We start from the raw sequence: 17,732 nt of genomic DNA, 5'->3' as shown, positions 1-17,732 counted from the left end.
TATAGAGCTCCAAGGAGATTATGTTGAAAAATAAAAAAAAAATTACCCCAAAAAAATTGTTTTTATACTTCATTCTAAGGACTTATTGAACTACCCTCGTAGATTTGATAGCTTTCGTAAAAATCTCGGCCTTCTTCTCCAGGGTATACACGTCTATAATTGACCTGGTCACCCCTGAAAATGTACTTGTTATGTCCGTGACAAACTGACCTCAGTCCGTTCTTCTCGGATTTCTGACCTTACGAAAAGTCGAGGTGTTCCCCGTATTAAGAATATCTAAATCAGTGGTGATTAGGTATACCAGTAGGTCAATACCTTGTGAATTGATGTCCGTGCTGCCCCACAATGTATCTGGGAGTTAGCATCGCTCTCCAGCAGAAGAGGAAGACCCCTTACCTTGCAGTATTCTAGCAGTGTACGTACCTCCATTGGTGCATTGGTATCTCTGTCATATGGAAAGTAAGCCGATCCCATGACTAACCTTCCTATTCTTTTAAGATCCGTGACTATCACCATCAGTATCTAGAACATAGCTCAAGCAGCGGGACGACGTTGACTCCCTTCGCCAGTATGCAAGCCCTTGTATTGGCCGCCTTGGGGTCCCTGTAACAAAAACCAGCCCTCTAAACCCCTGATGGTATCTTAAACTGAACATGGTTCCTCAATTAGTGAGATACCTGTATTCCTCGCAGGCATGCCACTCTGCAAAACTGCAGAGGCGCCTTCGTTGTGATACAAGTTAATTTGGGTAATGATTAGACCGGGAGCACTCATTTAGGTCCCTGGCTGGTAACTTTAAAGTTGATCTGTCAAAAGTGGTAGAAGGGCCTGTTGTTGTGGATCGCAAGAGGCCTCATCTGGGATTCAGGGATTCGCATAACTAGATTCTGATACCTCCAGCTTTGTCCTCTTCCTGACGCCTATAGTGCTTGACGATCCGCCAGGACGCTGTCTTAAGTGAGGGGTTGAATCCCTCCAGCCGACGGAGGACCACAGATGGGTCCACCAGTTTCCCTGACAACTACGCAGTTAAGTAGTTAAGTAGCCTTAACCATCCTCTGAAGCAACTCAACTCCACCCACCTTAAGAGATGCGCCTTCCCAAGACCTTGTTTTGACCACTGCCTTGTGTAGCCAAGCTTTAGCCAGCTGCCACTTGGTCAACTGCCACAAATACAAAGACCCCTCCCCCTGCACAAGGAGGTCTTGAATTTTGGCCATTGATCTGGGGACACTCTATCGAGCGCCCTCCAGGTAGCCTCCCTGAAGAGCCCAAACTACTCTGTAGTGAGCAGCGAGTCCGGGTAGCTCATATCCGTCACCACCACCGTCAGGGGGTCAGTCCTCTGAGCGGCTGTCAGTCCAACCCCCAACGACTCCCTATTCGTTGGCTGCTGGACCGCGTAGTGCCTCTTTACAGGCTTAACCCCCCGTTGGGGTGCCCTCAGAGCCCCTTCCTAGCTTCTGAGCCTCAGTGCTGGTTATCGGCGTTGTGGTCGCCGATGTTCCAGGTACCACAGCTGTTCTACTAGCCCACTGCGCTTGCCTCTTCAGTCTTCTTTTCAGGGAACCGTTGATGCGTTTCTTCTAGTTGGGGGACTGATTGGCCCGTCCCGTTTCCATAGCCTTATTCAGAGGGATTGTCAGTCCCCCAGCTCCGGAAAGAGTCGAGGGCACAGCCGCCGTCGGAGTTTGGCTTGCCGGAGAGACAGATTGGGAGGAAAGAGTTATGTTAGACCCTTTAGGACCCAACGCCTTTCCCCCCTGCGCCACCTCCCTTTCCCCTATTTTTTTCATATTTAGATTTGCGTGAAACATTTTGGTTTCCACGAGTATTTAGGGAAATAAAAGGTGCGCCTCTGCAGAGCCCCGCATGCAAACGTATGATACATTACTCGGGGAGGTCGCACGGTGTCCTCGAGAGGCCGTTAGGACACCTTCGTAACCGCTAGGTGCCAGAGTGTCATAGGTACGATCACTCTACATCCATGGCTTAGAAGGTTGGTCGCATTCAGCGAGAAACTCAATGAATACCCGTTCGGAGGCCATCATACCGATGGAGGGCTGTTTCTTGGTCGCTTTGCGGGTCCCAGATAATTCCCGTGGTTAGCTCATGAGATCATTTAGTGAACGAAGAGTCACTATAAAGTGATCTTTTCGTTTTTTTAAAGTGATTTTACAGATTTTATCTAAAAAAGTGACTGAAAGTGACTGTGTAGCAGCCCTGATTATACTTGATCGTTACATAAAGTTCTTTTTAGAGTAATTCACGCACCTTTTCAATTTTTTTAAATCCCTAACATTTCCATGTCTTTCCCCTGATTTACAAGTTTTCTCTGGCTACTGTCACCTTGATAATATCAGTAACAACTTTTTTTCTTAATAAAGGAAACCACTCTCTCGGTTCCAGTTCTACCTCCCCCCTCTCCCAACCCTCCCTTATTAACTGAAGTTTTTGGTGGGGCTGACTGACGTTAGAACTACAATCTCCACCATATGACGATTTGATACTTAACTTTAACATGATTTCGACTCAGAAAATAAACTTATTACATAAAGGTGTTAGTTGGGCGTATAATCTAAACAATGAATAATACAAACTTCAAAATAGCCTCGGAAAGGACTGGAACTTTTAATGACAAAAGGCATGCGCACGGAAAATCTAAAGGTCATGTTTCAGGCGACGAATGGAGACTGGGTGTTTGGAATGCTAGGGGAGTAAATGATCTCAAGGTAAAAGAATTGGGTGAAACTATGGACGTGAAGAAACTAGATATTTTATGTGTGCCTGAAACAAAGAAAAAGGGATGCGAAACTGAAGAGATAAAAGACGGCGTGTTGAAAGGCAGATTTGAAATATGGTCAGGAGTAAACTGTGAATCACATGGCAAACAAGGAGTAGGTCTGATTTTGAATGAAAGAGCAAAGCAGCATATCGGAGACCATGTTTTCGTGTCTCCCAGACTGCTGTGGGCTAGAATGAAAGTAGGAATCAGAAGACTATTTATTATAGCATGCTACGCGCCGGTTGATAGCGATCCTAGAGAAGTAAAAGAATGTGGTGCAGAAGAGACGCTAGTAGACACATGGGAAAGAAATCGGTTAAGATGGTTCGGGCATGTTCAGAGAATGCCAAATGAACGACTAACGAAACAAGTGTATCAAGGTAAAGTAAATGGCAGCGTGCCCAGAGGTAGACCGCGGAAAGAATGGTTAGAATGTGTGAATGAGACCCTAGTTAGAAGAGACATAAGAAGTCACAGAAACACGAGAGCCTGCATAAAAAAATGCATGGACATAAAAGAAGCTAGAGAAGTATGCCAGGACAGGAAAGTATGGCTGCGAATAGTTAATAAAAAGAGTGTCAGTGGAGTGAATGACACCTGAAACACAGACCTTGGCTACTAATGGACCCAAGTGGGGAACCTTACATAACGACTTCGTGAGGTTCTTCGCTTGCGGTGATTGCTAGAGAGATTGATCAGCAACCTGGGTCGGAGCAGTGTTGCGGAACGAACGTGTTATTTACTTAAATAGCACGAGAATTCTGGATCAATCTGGAAAATCTCTATCCCTTCCACACACTACTCCTTTCCCCTACCGAGCGAGTCACGCCTACCCCGAAAGGGAAATGGCTTAATGATGTAATAATAATAACGTTTAGTGAATTTCGTTAACAATGTATAATTAATGAATACTCTAGACAATTTTTCGTCATATACCGTAAATTGGAGGCAAGCGGTGTATTTGAGTAAAAGTGGCAAACCCTTTTGATTCGGAATTTCTCAATAAGGTTTTTTTTTCTTTTACGTAAGAAACACAGAGGTTAATAACTAAAAAATGTGAAACTTTAATTGAAAACCCTAGAAGAAGCAATATCGCATTCTAAAACAGAATACAGGGTGCACAGCCTTCCACCACATGTGCGCCGATTAAACCCGTTGATGGTATTTGCTATTTCTTTTGTCATTCGGAATATTTTATGTATCTGTGAGACGAATTGGAGGCCATAAAGCTAATTTGTCTAAAATATTTGTTTTGTTGAATATGTTTTTACCAACGTCATGTCTTTTAATGATTGCTATAGTTCTTTTAATACTAATTAAATGAGTCAAGAATATTTGTTATAACACGAGATTTAATCAGAAACTTCATGATTTTTCTTAAAGATACCATTTAATATATGATATACATTTCATACTAACATTTCTATAATTTGATAAAGATTACTTTGTAAATATTTGATATGCCATATCATACGCCTCGTTTATTATTTTAAGAACTTTGAGAAGCTAACATTACTTTACGAGCCTAAAAAATATATGACAATGTTATATATGTTAAGTACGCAACATTTTTTGGGCTGTACCCTACACTCTAGGTCTAAGCTCTGCTGGATAAATTTGTGTTTCGTCCTCGAAAGAATGAAAAAATCTGAAACTGTTTTCTTCCCCTGTAGTTATTGGAATTACATCCAACATGTTGGTTAAACGTACTTTGACCCTTATGCAATCATTAACTGAATCATTGCATTTTAGCAGCGGATACAGAGATTTCTTTTCATCTGGATAGATCATTCCAATGATAAATCCCGATTTTACTCCTACTGAATATATTCCACGGGAATGCATTGTAAGGTGACCTACATATACAGCTCTGTTATCAGGAGTTTGGAAGAAATGGACATTTGGTCTAAAGGGAGCCGGATGAATTGGTTGGCCATTTCTGGATAATTCTGAAAGAAAACACAATTCCAACAACTTTAAAATTTTAATAAGTCAATGTTTTCTATTTCAAACAATTTTGTTCAAAATTTTTTAGTTTTTAATATTTGATCCTTTTTTATATTAAAACACTTCAAATTGAATGGGTTACAAATTTAATATTTTACAATGGGCTGAAGAAATATTTAAAAAGAATTTAAAATTTAATAAAAACGTTTAATTATGAATCTAATAATAAGAAATTATTCGAAAGTTTAAAATAGTTTATTAAATTTCGAACGGACGTTTAAATTTTTTCACTTACTTACATTTTCGAATTAGATTAATTGAAATTGAAAAAGTTCAATTTTAAACGTTCAAACCTGTAAATCGTTTAATTTTGAACACATTCATAATCCTCATGTAAATCAATTATTGTACAATGTTTAAATTGAAATGCTTTCAATTTTTATTTTAACATTTTTTTTTTAATTTTGGTCTCAAAATGATCGTCAATTATCATACTAATAATATGAAGAAAAACCGGAAGGTGCAAAACTTTTTGCTTTGAATTCCATCAAAGCCAAACGTGAAAAACAATTACAGATTTAACTATTTGCTTCTAAATTGTACACTAGTTTCTATTTTAAATTTTGATATATTTAACAAAGATATTATACTCATCAATATTGTAAACTTTAAAAAAAAATGTGAACGATTTCGAACAGACTATAAATTTACTGTAATTGAAAATGCACGTACAGTTATAAATATTATTATATTTACCAACAAAATTGGGCAAAACCGCTAAGCTTAGGAGCAAGAAACCAAAAATAATCTTCATTTTCTCTTACTAAATGAAACTGCTTATAGTGAATTTCCGTGTGTAGTTGATTAAGAATCTACCAAATGACTCATTATATACCCGCTATCTGTTTAGTTATTCGGAATTATATCACATATTTGTTAGACGAATTGGTGGGGTAAATCTTAATTGCGCTTTTTTAATGTCATTTATATGATTGTAGAAATCAGTTAGGTCGATGTAATAATTCAAAATATAAAATTACAAATATTAGGCTTTATGAAAAGTTGGATTTATATTTCTCAAAAATTAAAACTTATTTCCTTGTGGATAATTTAAATTATTTCTTGACTTGAAGTTGGATTTAGTTATTATAACTTTCATCTGAAGACAGATGTCGAATTTTGAGTAATTATTACATGCAAACGAGAAAAAATATTTAATATTACAACTTTCTAAACAAAATAACAGCATTAAATGCGCATCTTCTTATGCATGCTTTAAATAATAATTCGGAACTGGATGACAACTTGAATGGTACAAATAAAAAATTAATCCGTTTACGGTTAAAAACTTAATAATTATATTAAGGGTTATGAAGTTGTGTCAATAAAAATGCACAAAGCAACCATGAAAGTTTATTTAAATATGTCCTGGTTATTATCATAGAGGAAGTATTACTCATAGCAATATTGCACAAAAAACTGAGGAACTAAACTTACAGGTAATGATTCAAGCAGGGTAAGAGTCAGCTGATTACCCGAAACTAATGTAAACTTTCAGTGGTTACTGGTCTGTAACGTGCAGCCTTCAGCGGAGACCACCGGAAATATCTGCAATTCACGACGGAAAGTTCACCTCAGCTTTGTTTACCCACATCGCCTTGAGACTGCTTGACCGTTTACCTGCAACATTTAGTTCCTTCAGTTTTTCTGTAATCATAAATAATGCTCTGTTTCGCAAAAGTAGTTGTTTCCTGTAACGTGAGGTAAATGCCACTAATGAAATATCATTAGTGGGAATCAACTGATGCAAAATATTGCACCAGTTGATTCCCTGTTTATGACGTGAATGTCAGATCACAGTGTTATCTGGGTAGCCGAGGGCTTGGCATTACAAAAACAACTGAGGGTACGAAATGTTGCGGGTAATTGGTCAAGAAGGGTAAACGCGAGAGGCAGCATTACAAACTAAGGTAAACTTTTAGTAGTAGTCACAGATATCTCCGTCGGACTCTGCTAGAGGCAGCACATTACTGGCCTGTAACGACGGTAAGTTTACCTTATTTTGGTGTAATCAGGTGACTATTAGCCTGCTTGAACGATTGCCTGCAACGTTTCGAAACCCCGGTTTTTTCTGCGCACGAAGTGATTTTGTCAACAAATTTTGTCATGCGCATTGAAATAAATTTTTTTTAAACAAAATCTCTACACTTGGAAGAAACGCCGATAAAGAGGTGGTCTTAATTTTGTCACAATTTCTTTATGAAAAAACCCTAGAAGCTGTTGCAATTTCGGTATGTTTGAATGCATTCTTTGTACTGATTTCGTCGTTACATTATTATGTAAAATGAAGAATGCATCATGCCTGAAAACTAAACGGGAAGATCGTCTGGTTTGGATACAACTGTACAGGTCGTAATAAAAGGCATGCTTCATTTCAAAGGTGAATATCTATGCGGAAACATATATCTACGACGTTCATATAGAAAACCCTTTTGAAAATTTAGAAAGTTTGACGTCATAATTATAATTTGTGAAATCTTACAGGTTCAACTAAATGTCAAATCTAGAAAAGTATTCCCAAAAATTGTTAAAATTCATAAAATTAATTAAAAATCGTACTTTTTAAATTTGGATCAAAGACATGAATAAATATTGCGTAATTGCCGAGATAAAATTTGATAATTTAGACACATTTTTTGTCAGTGAAGCAAGAATTTTATGATGGGGAGGGAGTGAATTTGTAAAGCTTTTTGCCAGTAACGTCGAATTTGTTAAGACCAATGGAAAAAGCATCACGCAGGGGGGGGGGGTGGCAAAAGTTCCTGAAAATATATCACGTATTTTCTGAATGACGTCTAACCTTATAAATAAAAGAAGTTTAAACAGTGAATTGATTCTTATCACAATAACTATATTCTACCAAAAAAAACCTAATGGGTTTAAAAAAAGTCAAAACAGTACTTTTATTCATAAGAATTGATAAATACAATGATAGTTACTACTAAATGTTGTGAAATAGAATTTCTTTCATTAATAATATATTACTCTTCAGATGTAACAAAATCGAACCTTTTAGGCAGATGGAAGAAGGTTCTATCGTGAACTGAGTGTAAAGCAAAGCGGTTTTGAGAAGGGTAAGCAAATGGAAATTTCCAAGTCCGGATGTAGTGCACAATTTCTTGTACAGGTACCTGAAGAGTATGAATCCTGCGTTGACAAAATATTTTTCGAGAAGGACATCTTTACCAAAGAACATAAAGGATGCTGTAAAAACTTGCGGCATAGTAAAAATCTAGTCATCATAGACGCTGGAAATAGTTTTTGAAACATTCGAAGCCTCCTTAGAAGCTTGTGTACTTGAGGCAAAGTGACCTTTTGCTGTTTGCTAATGAGATTTAGGTAAAGTCCTCCGAGGTTTCTCTAACTTGCAAAATTCGTAATCTCGACATTCATAACTCATTAAACAGTTTCCATGACGGAGGATCCTCTGAGGATTCCAGATGATGATCCCATGCTTTTATGGAATCAGAATCTAAACGTTGAAACGTTATGAACACTAGGATATCACCCCAAGTATCAACAGGGCGACCAAGCGTTTCCAAGGATCTGTAGATTTGGGTATTCGTAGTATAGAGATTTTCCATCTCCACATGCGGATTCTTTTGTCACTCGTTTAGCCGTCATAAAGAAATTTAGATCTGCGTTTAAGAACAAGCCTTTATTCTCATAGAAAGAAATGAGGGAATCCCAAGACTTTTGGAAATTATCTGTAATTAAAGCTGTAATTTTTAGGAGATAGGAAGTATTCTCCTTTAAGCCTGGTTTGAGATAGTGTAATTTCCATACAGGGGTTAGATTAGTATTGGAAAACACTAAGGAGTCAAAAAGATCTTGAAATTAAAGCCACTCGGAGGGAGAACCATCAAAAATTGGAAGATTCAAGTTAGGAAAGCGCGGCCCATAACTTATGATTGATGGAAAATTAGCGGCTAGAGATCCGGTTTGGATTGACGGAGATTGTGTGTCTTTCTGAATTCTTTCCAGAAGATAACTTATTTTTCAAGGGCTTCTAAGTATACTTCTCGAGAAGCTTCCAATAAATTCTCTTTAATATAGGGCTTCTCTAGTGGACGCTTCCGATTAGATGATCTTATCTGACGCATCGCGATTTTGAACTCATCGTTATTTAGAGATAACTTATGCTATACCTTATTTATTGCGCTCCGACGGGTCTCGCTTCGGTTAGAGGAAACGTTTGGGGCACCAACACTCATTAAGTTACTCACCGCACTCGCGATTAAATACATGTAGGATGATGGCCAATGTGGCTCACTTTCATTTTAAAAACTGATCACTTTATCCGGCCCAAATGACCAAAAAATGTTAAATCACACTAGTTGAAACTGGTCTTGGTGTTCAAAATGAATGAATGAGTTTAACACTTTTTGAGAACTAAAATCACATTATGTTTAAAAGAGACAGAGAATAAAACTTTCAACAATAATTGATATCCACAAGGTACCTTGTAAGCTAGCGGGTTTACTTGAGCTTCAAGGGCGTGATATTATCATATATCTTGTGGACTTGAATGGGTTTCAACGCACTAAGCTCACAGGAAAATTAAATAAATCGATTATTTTATCAAAAAGCGGTAACACACAACTTATTGATGTTCTCTAATACGGTAACACATAGATCGATAATTCTCTTAACTACGGTAACAAAGAACTGGATTCTTTGTTCTTGATTGCGTTAACAAAGAACTGGATTCTTTATAATCATTTGGAAAAGCTCTTCGACGTGAGTTCAGCTCAGAGACCGACGATAAACTTAGGCCTGATAAGGACAAAGTCATCGTTCTCATGTCAAACCAGGCTCTGGTAGGGACCTTTTTAGTATTTAAGATCTCATATTAAGAATTTTATCTTTGTTTAGTTTAAAGCGATTATTTGTGAACAGTCATAGCTCGTAGCCCGAGCAAAGAGAGAAACGGGCATGGTGAACCGTAACGCAAAACAAAATATCTCGGTTTTAAGAACCATTCGTCGTACATTTGAATTTAATCATAACTTAATAATTAAACACCTTCACCCTAAGAGATAGTTCCATATCACTCTGTAGGAATAGACGGCATTTCAGTGTTGCCTGAAGATTATTCTCCTTAATGCTACCACCAAATACCACCCCTAAGTAAGAAGCAGTTCACGGTAAACATCAAAGAAACTTGTAAATGACATACAGTGACTACGAGCAAGCGTTTCCTTTCATACCACATGACTACTTGCTTGATATCCTAAAAATTTAACAAATCTAAGTGAATAGTACTTCATTTTTCATATTATTTGATGCAATCTATATTCAACACCTGAGGATCATGCAAATATTTTTGTACACAAACCTGCACACGAGAATTTACAATGAATTTTGACGGTTCCTGTGCAGGAATTTGGTGAAGAAGACTGCACGTGATCCTGGAAAGGAACAAACGTTCAAAGGTTCCTGTAAAATAAAATATTTAGTTCGCGAGCCGCTAGTCCTTCCATAGGGCCAGATAATACTGACCAATCAGCGAAATCTCGCGAACATTTCCCATAAAGTGCTCTCCTAAAGCCGTCGTTGAAAGGGCAGCAATGGCTCTTGTTATCTCATCAGCGGTCTCGTTACCCATGAAGGGTACAATCCACTTTGATAGTTTTGAACAATCGATTTTTTTACATTCTTTGAAAGTATATATATCTAAAAATATTTTTCTATAATTTTGTAAAAATCCGAGCAGTGCAGCTATATTTTTCTGCAATCTGAATATTACTACCTGGGCACGTTTACCTAAGGAATTAGCGCCTTCGCACGGCCTATCTGCTGTAAGACCCTTATAACAAAGTTAATATCACCCCACAATGATATGACCCTGCGAATTCAGGACTAGAAGAGGGGAGAACACCACTTCCTAGTCCTAATACCCAAAACCTGGGCACCGAGAACCCAGCCTGGTGCTCTTTGTCCATCAATTGAGTCGGCAATCCGAACGTTACGTTCCACATCCCTTGGTTACTCACGACGACGCCACATTATCCTCCAGGATTACCTCCAGGATCTCCACTCCATCACTAGAGGACCAACACAGCTGCTCTTCCGGTTCCTTGGCTTTATCACCCGGGTGCCACTTATCATCGCTTGCCCGCTTTCCGCTTCGCCCGCCCGGTTCGTGCTTTTTGAAAAACCCACAATCACCACAAATGTCCTAAGCCGAGAACAGCAGTCATTTTAATGATGAAATAAAAAAGAAAAAATGAACAATGCATGTATACCATCATAGGAATTATCAGATGTAAAAGACGTAAATTTTGGTGATTGTCAGGTAAAAAATGTTGCTTTAAAAGATTTTTGTTAAAATTTTGGTTGTTTAACCCTTAGCTGGCCTACGCCTGGCCACAATCATAGCTGACACACTGGGGCGTCTCTGACCCCAACCACTTAATTAATGTTTCTGAGTAAACAGCGTTGTTTTTTTAGTAAGAAAAAATCACAGGCGATCAGTAACTATCATTCAATAGAATGTATTATGTGACTTGCAAAAGAATCAATATTTTATTAGTTAAAAAAATTCATATTTGAATGATCATATTTGAATTCATGATTCGAATTGAAAAGGGTCCTGACGCCAACGACCCCAGTAGGCCAGCTAAAGGTTAAAAAATTTTTATTGATTTTTTAGAAAAAAAGTGCGGATAGCTATGGAATTTAGACTGAAAAAGTACGGGCAGACTGTTATAGATCTCCGTTAAAATATTTGGTATACTTCGCGTGTTCGCAATCTCTGCCACCTTTAACAAAATAAAATCATAAACTACCCTGAGAAAAACGCCTTATCTGTACTCCTTGTACCAAGATTGGATAAGTGAGGGGTTTAAAAAAATGAATTAAATTAAAAATGACAAGTAGGGATAGGTAAAAATGAAAATGAATTTTGAAAAAAAAACATAAGAATAAACGTAACTAGTAGGAAAAAACTAGACAAAAATAGTACGAAAATTGTACAAAATAAAAGAAAGCGGCATCAGTCACAGAAATTGGCGCGTGAAATCGCAGTGAGTGACGTAAGTCAAGCAACCCCAAGCTTTCCCGCCCTCAGTGATTACTTCCGCTACGTGGTCAGGCCACGTGCATCCCCCAGTAGTAAAAACCGAGACGCTCACTTAAGTGAACGTGACGGTTTTTAATCAGCCATAAAAATCTCTGAGCTAGTCGGTAAAAGGTACAAATAAAAGAAAGAATAGATAAAATCGAATGCGTTTAAGATCTGGGATAATTAAAGTTATTCTGACAATGGCCAATCCAGTAGAGAAAGTAAACGATAGTAGGAAAAATACTATGATTCCGGAAATTGTACCGGACGAAAATAACTCACAATAGTCCTGGCGAATTAACTTATTTTGAGGCAAAAGAAATTGTTAACGCACTTGGACAATTGGAAATGATAAAGTGGCTCATAATCAACGTAAAAAAATGCGTGAGCAGGGTATAGCGGGTTTGATAGGGAGGGGAAGGGTGGAGGGGTAAAGCGGTGAATTTGTTATTGGGATTTTCAGCAAAAGTTGACGTCAGAGAAAAAAGTGTTTCAAACAAACATTATGGATTATAAAAAAATCTAAAACTTGTGTCTTAGTGACTTTTTCACATAACCTCAAAATGTCCGAGAAAAATGCGAAAAACCATGTTTTCTTTTTTTCCAATTTTTATTTTTCATTTCCGCAAAAATAATGTTATTTTTAAGAAACTCAATAAAAGTATACTTTTTTATGTCCTCAATATTCACAAATTTTTTTAGATGGAAAAATCAATTGGTTTCAGAGATAATCATTTGCTCCGGTCTGAAACACTTTATTCAAATGATTTTTGTCCTTCAGAAAATCATCGTACAGAGTTCTTTCACGGCTCAATTTTTTTGTTTTCACATATACTTTCTGATTAAATGAAAAAATATATATAGTCCCTATTAGAAAACATGCTCAAAAATTGAAAAACTCGAAAAGTTACTTTTGCAACAATCAATTTTTCACTAAATATTGATAATTTGTTTAAATTGTAAAATATCTTAAGAAACTGACTCCATTCTATTTGACGGAAAAAATACGAGAAAAACTGCATTTTATTATTTGACCAGAAGCTTCATTTTTGAATATTAACGCTATCAACATTCAAGTCGAATAATGAAGCTTCAGATGAATAAGGAAAAAAACGAATTTTCACGTTTTTGTTTGCCTTTGAATCAATTGGTTTTTAAATTTTTGTTAAATTTATAGATGTATGAGCCATTTTCAATGAAACTATTATTAACTATTGCACCTGGTTTCAGAAGGTTCGAAGAAATGAAGAAGCTTCGAAGAAATCGAAGAAACTTATGAAGATCAGGAAGAAATACAGTACACTGAAAATTCGTACCATGAATATCAATTTGAAATGTTGCCAAAAACCCCAGACTAGCTAGTATTGTTCATTTATTTATTTTTTATATGTACATTATATTGTAAGCATTCATAGTGTAAAAATTTTGAGAAATGAAATATTTTTAGAAACAAAATCTTAAATTCTAAATAGTTTCATTGAAAATTATTTATCCAGCTATAAATTTAACAAAAACTTTTAAAAAAGTGTTTCGGACCGGAACAAATGATTAAGTCGGAAACCATTTGATTTTTCCATCTAAAAAATTTTTGAATATTGAGAACATAAAAAGGCATACTTTTATTGAGTTTCGTCAAAATAAAATTATTTTTGCGGAAATCAAAAATAAAAAACGAAAAAAAAAAGAAAACACGGGTTTTCGCATTTTTCTCGGACATTTTGAAGTTATGTGAAAAAATCACTGATACAAAAGTTGTAGATTTTTTTATAATCTATCTGCTTTTTATGAAACACCTTTCTCTCTGACGTCAACTTTCGCCGAAAACCATACACTGAAAAAAATGTTTAGGATTCTTACCTAGAATTCTAGCTATCCCAGCTAGAAAGTAACACTGGATTTCGTCTTCCTAAATAGTTAGCTGTATTGAACAGATTTTCTTGCAAGCAAAATATAGGTACAGTATCTAGAAAATTTAGCTATCATGTCTATATTTCTATTGCTAAACAAGGATAGGTTTCACACCTAACCTGATTCAGCTAGACATTCGATATATTTTTAGGTATTATGACGCAAAACATATCAATTATCCTTTATATAAAATCTTTGAACGATATTGTCGATTTCGATTGTCACAATACTCGATTTGATTGCTATATGCGTGTGACACGAGGCGTCAGTGGGTTAGACAACATTGGAAAATATTGAAAAAAAATTCACGATTACACGTTCTTTGTTAGCTACACGCGTGCGACAGCAGAATCCGTGAGTCACTGTGAGTTAGTCAGTAATGGAACGTCACACGTCTTTTCTTGAAATTAATGATCCCAATGGAGCTGCCTTGATCTGCGCTTGCTTGGATTTGAGTGATGTTCATTGGCTACGGTGCGCGTCTGTACTTGATTTTTAAATACGTACGCGAACTAGAGCCAATGAGCGCCGCACAGTTCAAGCATGCGCAAGTATTTTTGGATCACTATTGTGAATAATAATCGAATTGAAATTCAAAGTCGATAATACGAATCAACGCTTCTCCTTTACCACCACCTTGCCACCCGTACTGCCGCAATACAGGGCCTCTGTTTGTTATTTATAAACGAATTCTTATTTCAATTTAAGCCTCTCTGCTTGTTATTTATGAGCGTATTTTCATTTCAATTTCGGAAAGGACATATTAAAGCCTTCAAAGCATTTAAACGAGCTATCTGAGCCATTAAATATATCCACCTGAGTGCCTGCGGAGAATTTCTCAGAGCTTCTCAGAGCCTTAAAAATCTTTAGCATATACTCTGAGGTTTTTATCAGTAGAGTTAGTATATTTTTAATTACAAGTTAATGTTTAAGCTATTATCTCTAAACATTAACATTAACTAACATTCCTATGAAGCATGGAATTTGTTTTAAGTTTTTTTTATTAAAGTCCATTGCTGGTGTAAAATGCGATAACTTTTTGAAATTAGGAATTAATTTGAGAATACAAGAGCGAACTGCTGGTCGCAGAATTAGATAATTTTTGCGAATTTAATTTAAATCATCCGTATATCTACAAAAATCTATAAAATACTATTTTTTGCTATGAAAAATTACCAAAAAGTACTGCAAAAACTTTACGAAATTTTTCATACAAATTTCACAAAAATTTCATTCAAATTTATAAAATTTTTGGTGAAAAAACAGAAACTATTTTAATGAGGATTGAAATAAAAAATAGCTTTTTATGTTTTCATCCTACTTCTTTTTGATCATTTTTTTTAACTGCGAGCAGTTCGGTCCTGAATTGCAAAACATAATATTAACCTCAAAATCTCAATAAGTTGCTACCGCATTTTATATCAGCAATGAAGTTTTATAAAAAATTCCATGTATCACAGGAGTAATAATTAATGTTAATGTTTATATTGCATGCAAATAATAACTAAAACATTAACTTATAACTTAAAATACACCAATGTTACACTAACTTTACTCAATATCAGAAAAGTACCATTAAACTCCTTGCACTTCACCTTCACCACAAAACAGCTGTATAAAATATATAGGCTTCCAATGTTTTATGTGCTTTTAAACAATATATGGTTGAAGAAATGTGGATTTATCGGGTCTTCATATCTGCCGACAATTTTTCCAAATACTCCATTTTTATTTTATAAAAACACAATTTTTAAAACCTCCAACAACAGATACATACTATAGGGATGTACGGGCACTTTGATTATCACCCAATGTTCGGCGAGAAATTAGTTTTTGCCCGACTAAAAAGGAACTTACAACAAAATAGTTGAATTCTCAATCAAAAAGATGAATTTTCAAGGGAGAAGTTTTATATTTCTAACAAAAAACACAAATTTTCAACAAAATACGGGAATTATCAAACAAATAATTCCATTTTTAAATAAAAAAGATCAAGTTTCAATGAAAAATATGAAATTTTAAACAAAAATAGAATAATTCAGTTGTTAGTTTATAAAAGTTAATATTCGATAAAAAAATTTAATTTTCCACTGATTATTAAAAATTTTAATTAAAACAGATGAACTTGACACCAAATAGTAAAATTTCTAACAAAAAAGATTAATTTTCTATTAAAAAAATCTTTTTTAACAAATGATATAATTTTCAACTAAATTAATTTTCAATGCAAGAACAATATTACAAAAAGCATTTAAAATAAAATAGAATTTACTTAAAATCAGGCAGGTTCTACACATTATATAGCAGAATGTTTCAGCGATTAACATTTTTTTATACTTAATTATGAAAGATGTTTTTTCCGATCTAAGAGAAAAAAATCGAATTTGGGCATCTATGTTAAGAATAATAATAAACAGTTGAATTTTTTACCCATAAAATTAATTCTTTACAAAAAACTATTAGTTTTCAACCAACAATGATATAATTAAAATTTCCCTTAAAAGCATTAATTTTCAACAAACAAACAAAATCAAGAAAATAGTTGAATCCTTAATAAACAAGAAAAGATTTTTAAAAAGAAAGAAAAACCATAAAGATCAAATTTCAAACATATCGTGGATTCTTTAACTAAAAAAGATAAATTTTTTATTAAAAATATAAACATATAGAATCAGAAATAAGATTATTCCTTATAAGTTAAAAGGAATGATATTTAACAACAAACAATTAAATTTTCAACAAATTAGTTGAAATTTATAAAAATAGATGAATATGATAATACATAGTTGAACTTTCAAACTAACGGAAAAATTTTCAACCAAGAACATTAATTTTATGTGAAAAAAAGACGATGTTTGAAACAAGTAGTTAATTTTCAACACAAAAATATCAATTTTTAATTCGAAATTTCAATGTTTCACCGAAAGTGGGATTGTAAAGATAAAGTAAAGATTGTTAAAGGCCACTAGACGAGGCTCTAGAGGGTTCGTATTTTCGTGTACAACGTTACCGGCTGATGCCGATGGAATTGATAGTTGAAATATTTTTTTTACATCTTTTATTATTAAGCTTTTTACTTAAACGTCTTTTTCTTTCGGCTCTTCCATTTTTAAAAGTTTGAGACCGATATTTTATGTATAAAAAAAGTTCGAACGTTCAAAGAATGTTGAGGTTCAGAAAAAAGATGAAATAATTTTCAGTGAAGTTCCTACCAAAATGCAATACCTAAACGTACTTTATTGCACTCTAATACATATTCCAAAGATTTAGCTCGATATTTTATTTACAAAAACAGTTCTTAGGTTATAAAAAATATTCAGTGAACTGATAAAGTAAGGTCGGTAATATAGGTATTTGGCTGTGTCACATGTCCTTAATAGTTTTGTTCTTAATCACAAAGATAAATTTCAAACCAAGAAGACTAATTTCCTACCAAAAACCTAAATATTTATCGAAATATGTGCTTTTTCAAACAAATGGTTGAATTTTCAACAAAGAGATCAATTTTTACTTTCAAATGTCAATTCTCTAGCATAAATGGTATAATCCAATTTTATCTTACGAGGGTAGTTCAATAAGTCCTTAGAATGAAGTATAAAAACAATTTTTTTTGGGTAAATTTTTTTTTATTTTTCAACATAATCTCCTTGGAGCTCTATATACTTGGTCAATCGCTTTTCAAGTTTTTTTAATCCTTCAGAAAAATGCGTTTTCGGAAGTTCCTCAAAATAAGCACTTACAGAGGCAATGACGTATTCGTTGTCTGGAAATCTCTGTCCACCGAGCCATTTTTTCAAGTTTGGAAATAAGAAAATGTCACTGGGGGCTAAATATGGTGAATACGGTGGGTGTTCGACCAATTCAAATTTTAGTTCTTCAATTTTAGCCATTGAAACGAAGCATGAGTGAACTCGGGCGTTGTCGTGATGAAAGAGAATTTTTTTTCTCGCCAAATGTGGTCGTTTT

At 35.1% G+C, this 17,732-nt stretch overlaps 1 protein-coding gene across 1 annotated transcript in view; it reads right to left on the bottom strand.

The window, feature by feature from the left end:
• LOC117182282 overlaps window positions 1–14,024 on the bottom strand; it is a 37,837-nt gene extending 23,813 nt beyond the window's left edge. Inside the window, exons 1-2 of the mRNA XM_033375406.1 lie at window positions 13,716–14,024; window positions 316–603 (exon numbers count right to left, since the gene is read on the bottom strand). Coding sequence (XP_033231297.1) covers window positions 316–516 — 201 coding nt within the window. The 5' untranslated portion in view covers window positions 517–603; window positions 13,716–14,024. The remainder of the gene's footprint in view (window positions 1–315; window positions 604–13,715) is intronic.
• Window positions 14,025–17,732: the final 3,708 nt, after the last annotated feature.

Source organism: Belonocnema kinseyi, chromosome 2, assembly GCF_010883055.1.
Source record: "Belonocnema kinseyi isolate 2016_QV_RU_SX_M_011 chromosome 2, B_treatae_v1, whole genome shotgun sequence".
Lineage (NCBI taxonomy): Eukaryota > Metazoa > Arthropoda > Insecta > Hymenoptera > Cynipidae > Belonocnema > Belonocnema kinseyi.
This window is presented reverse-complemented; position numbering and strand designations above follow the sequence as displayed.